General features: G+C 41.2%; 1 protein-coding gene across 1 annotated transcript in view; it reads left to right on the top strand.

Moving 5' to 3' along the window:
- TBC1D31 (TBC1 domain family member 31) overlaps positions 1 to 814 on the top strand; it is a 39,271-nt gene extending 38,457 nt beyond the window's left edge. The window contains exon 23 of the mRNA XM_006769123.2: positions 480 to 814. Coding sequence (XP_006769186.1) covers positions 480 to 613 — 134 coding nt within the window. The 3' untranslated portion in view covers positions 614 to 814. The remainder of the gene's footprint in view (positions 1 to 479) is intronic.
- Positions 815 to 4,164: the final 3,350 nt, after the last annotated feature.

Genomic DNA, 4,164 nt, shown 5'->3' with positions numbered 1-4,164 from the left:
GTTATTTATTCATTTTTATTTCATCGGGAAGTGCTCATGGTGTGTACGATATTAATTTGGGCAACGTGGAATGCCTTTTCTCATTACATTAAGCATCCTAGTGAGGAAACTTATTGTTGTTACAAAGAACTCAAATTTTCTTTGGACAGATTTTGTTGCTAATTTAAAAGATTGTACCTCCAAATTGGAAAAAGTGCTTAATAACCAAAAGTGGGTAAATTGTCCGATAGCATTCATTCAGTTCAACAAATTATATATGTATGTATGTGTGTGTGTGTGTGTGTATATATATATACATATCTTGTAAATGGAACCACGTAGGGCAAGGTAATATGTCAGGCTTTTATTTAAGAAATTTGGTTTTTATTATATTTATTTCACAACTGATTTTTACAACATGTTTACCTTTAAAATAAATGCTATGTCATTGCTAACATCAGAAGATTAAACTATTGTTAATTTTAAATTTTGTCTTCAAGTTTCTTTAAACCAAAGAAAAATGCAGTGGGACACCATGGAACGGGATCTTCTGGAGAGAGTGAGAAACCTTCGCCAGAGACTCACCGCGCAGGCTCGTAGCAGATGTCAAACACCTCATCTTTTGGCCACATAGGAGGCTGGTCACCTTGAAAGAGTCAAAGAAATACCTATTTTGCAATTAGTGATACTGATTTTTAGATTATTTAAATTCCTGTAAAGATCAACCTTTTGTATAGAAAACTGTGTAGAAAAATTATGTATTCTATTTAATTCTTATGCTTTTTGGCTTGTAAATGGCTTCTGGTACTTTGCACAATAAAAATTTTTTAAGGTATTTGTGTCGCACCAGCACAACCAGGTTTGGTGAGCCTGAGAGGGGACAGTGAAGGATTGAGAAAAGACAGAAAAGAGAAGAAAGCTGGGCGCTGGGTGGGACGCTGCCCTCTCTGATGGAGAGCTAGCGACAGCACCACAGCCTGTAAGCCGAGTCTTTATTTTATAGCCAGATTCCACGAGGCAAAGTAGGGACATGGTTCCAACCTTCTCGCATGTTTCGAATCTACTCAATTACATGCACCTGATCAAGCTTTGTTTACTTGCTGCACCTCCCGCAGCCACGTGGGACCACAGGTTGGGACCATAAGGTCAAGCTTACGACTGCAGCTTTTGGCTATAATTGTGCTGGGACTTGCACGTGGCTTTGCCACGAGAGGATCATGCCCTTGCATTAGTCCCAGGCTTGAACTATTGAAAACCTGTCTCTCTTTAAGGCCTGTTCTCTGGAGCAATGCAGATTGAACCTGTCCCAACGCTGTAGCCGCTCTCCACAGATACTAAAACTTGTGTTAGGCTCTTTCAGGTTGTGAGAACCAGCATAAACCTCCCTGACTTTAGTTGATGAGGGTTGATTTTAAAGCTAAACTGAGATAAAGAGCGGGAACCATCTCTACATCCGTACAGCCAGAACTGAGAGAGACTAGAGCCGTGGTCGGAAAACTGCGGCTCGTGAGCCACATTCGGCTCTTTGGCCCTTGAGTGTGGCTCTTCCTAAGCCTTAGGAGTACCCTAATTAAGTTAATAACAATGTACCTACCTATATAGTTTAAGTTTAAAAAATGTGGCTCTCAAAAGACATTTCAGTCGTTGTACTGTTGATATTTGGCTCTGTTGACTAAGGAGTTTGCCAACCACTGGACTAGAGCATCGACTGTGTGGTGTGGCTGAAATTGTCGCCCTCTGACCCCCCAGCAGCAGGACCTCCTCTCTGCAGTGATCCTGCTGTGCTAACACCGCAGTCATAACATTAGCGTCTCTGCTTCTGGCTGCAGAAATCCTCTCCCGCTCTCCCTGCTCAGCTCCACACAAGGCTGCTTCATCCTCTTGGGCCAATTACTTCTGTCCACCCATTTCCAAAAGGAGGGGGAAGTCGCTCATGGACTTGATGGGAGCATTAGATAAGATAACGGACATAAGGTTCTTGGGCAGTGCTTGACATATAGTGATGTGCAATATGTAGTAGGAATTCTTTTTTCTGGTGGTCACACAATATAATCTTAATGGTAAAATATTTTCAGTAAGCAGAGAGCTCTCTTTTTGTCCAATAGTCAAAGTTCTGAACTATTGCCATTGGTTTCCTAAGAGCACTTTCCTTGGCCTAATTTTTTGTTTATGTTCAGGTAGTTCCAAACGTGCCTTAATGGCTCATGCTGGTATGATGGGCACCAGGAAGTCACAGGATATAAAATAAACAGGGTTTGATGGGAACTTGGGTGAACTAGAATTTGTTTGCTCACATAAAAGCATTCAAATTCTAAATACTGTGATTCTCATGGACATAAAGTACAGCATAGGGAACATAGTCAATGATCTATAATAATAAAAGTGTAATATGCCAATATGACCAGACAGCTGAATGACCTTCCGGATGAAGCTGGGGCAGCAAGGGCTGAGGCAAGCCACCACATCTGCGAGGGCCGAGCCCCTTGCACGAATTTCGTGCATCGGGCCTCTAGTATTGTAATATGGTGCCAGATGGGTACTAGACTTATTGGGGGGATCACTTTGTAAGGTATATAAATGTCTATATACCTAAACTACTATAGTATGGAATGTCAACTGTAATTGAAGAATGAAATATTGTGATTATGCCAGCCAGAATCAGCTGTATATTGCCAGTTTCTGACCTCTACTTCAAGTCCTCTTTTACTAGAATTTATACCTTAATTGGTTTTGCAACTGCACACATACTTCTTTTTTTTTTAATATATATTTTATTGATTTTTTACAGAGAGGAAGGGAGAGGGACAGAGAGTTAGAAACATCGATGAGAGAGAAACATCGATCAGCTGCCTCCTGCACAACCCCCACTGGGGATTTGCCCGCATCCAAGGCACATGCCCTTGACCGGAATCTAACCAGGGACCCTTGAGTCTGCAGGCTGAAGCTCTATCCACTGAACCAAACCGGTTAGGGCACATACTTCTTTTTATATCATTATAATACTTCATTTTATTTATATATATATAATTTCAGAGTGGAAGGAAGAGGGAGAGAGAGATTTCAGAGAGGAAGAGAGAGAAATATGAATGAAGAGATAGAATCATCACGCCCTCTACTGGGTATCAAGCCAGCAACCCAGGCATGTGCCCTGACCTGGAATCAAACCTTAACCTCCAAGTTCATAGGTTCATGCTCAACCACGCTGGCTGGGCAATATTTCATATTTTTAACGTTTCTGTTCATCCAGTTAAAGTGAGTTATGCATAGTCTCAACCGAATGAAGAAATTCCTTTGATCTCCATTTTCTCGGAGCCTACAGTTCTCCCAGGAATATTCTTGATAAAGTCCCTGCCCTAGCAGGTACTTGACTGGCTCCCTTTGGTCCTATGTGATTGGTTGGCATTTCAAAGGTTATCACATTTCATGAAATACATTTCTGATGATCTCTCCCTGCTTCTTGACATTATATCCTCAACCTTACCCCAACTTCTTTACAATGTAAATTTCTGGATGCTGAATACTAAAGGCTGAGCTTGGCAAAAATTCCCATGCTGGCTACATTCTAAAAGCTTCTCTCAAGTACTCCTTCGAGTTTGTTAAAGCAGAGAGGTTCGTAAAGGCCTTTTCATATTTATTACATTCATAAGGTTTCTCTCTGGGATGAGTTGTACAGTGTTGGATAAATTTGGGGCTTGAGCTAAATCCCTATCCACACTGACTACATTTAAAAGAGTTTCTCTCCTGTATGAAGTCAATGGTGTTGAGTAAGTTATTAAATTGATAAAAGGCCTTTTCACATTACATTCATGCATGGTTTTTCCCCGGTATGAATTCTCTGGTGTTGAGCAAGATTTGAGCATTTGCCCCAGGCTTTTTCACAATGATTCCATCCATGTTAACTGTTGCAGTGGGAATGATGACTTATAAGGATTGCTGAAGGCTTAATTTATTGGGATGGGTGCACTTATCCCAGATTCTGGACGTAGTGTTTAATCTTGTATCAGTCCGGATCCGATCAGGAGACAAACCACATGATAATTTGAGCAGGGAAAGCTTAATATCAAGAGTTACTGAACTATGATAGGGGAATAACTAAAGATGTAATGAGGATTCTAAAGGGTGTGCAGGACTGAGGGAGAGTCCAGAAAAGACAAACTTGGAAGGGAGGTCCCCGCCTTCCCCAGC

Source organism: Myotis davidii, unplaced genomic scaffold (assembly GCF_000327345.1).
Source record: "Myotis davidii unplaced genomic scaffold, ASM32734v1 scaffold1, whole genome shotgun sequence".
NCBI classification, from domain to species: Eukaryota; Metazoa; Chordata; class Mammalia; order Chiroptera; family Vespertilionidae; genus Myotis; species Myotis davidii.
The sequence above is the reverse complement of the archived record's forward strand: the minus strand, read 5'-3'. Positions and strand labels throughout refer to the sequence as shown.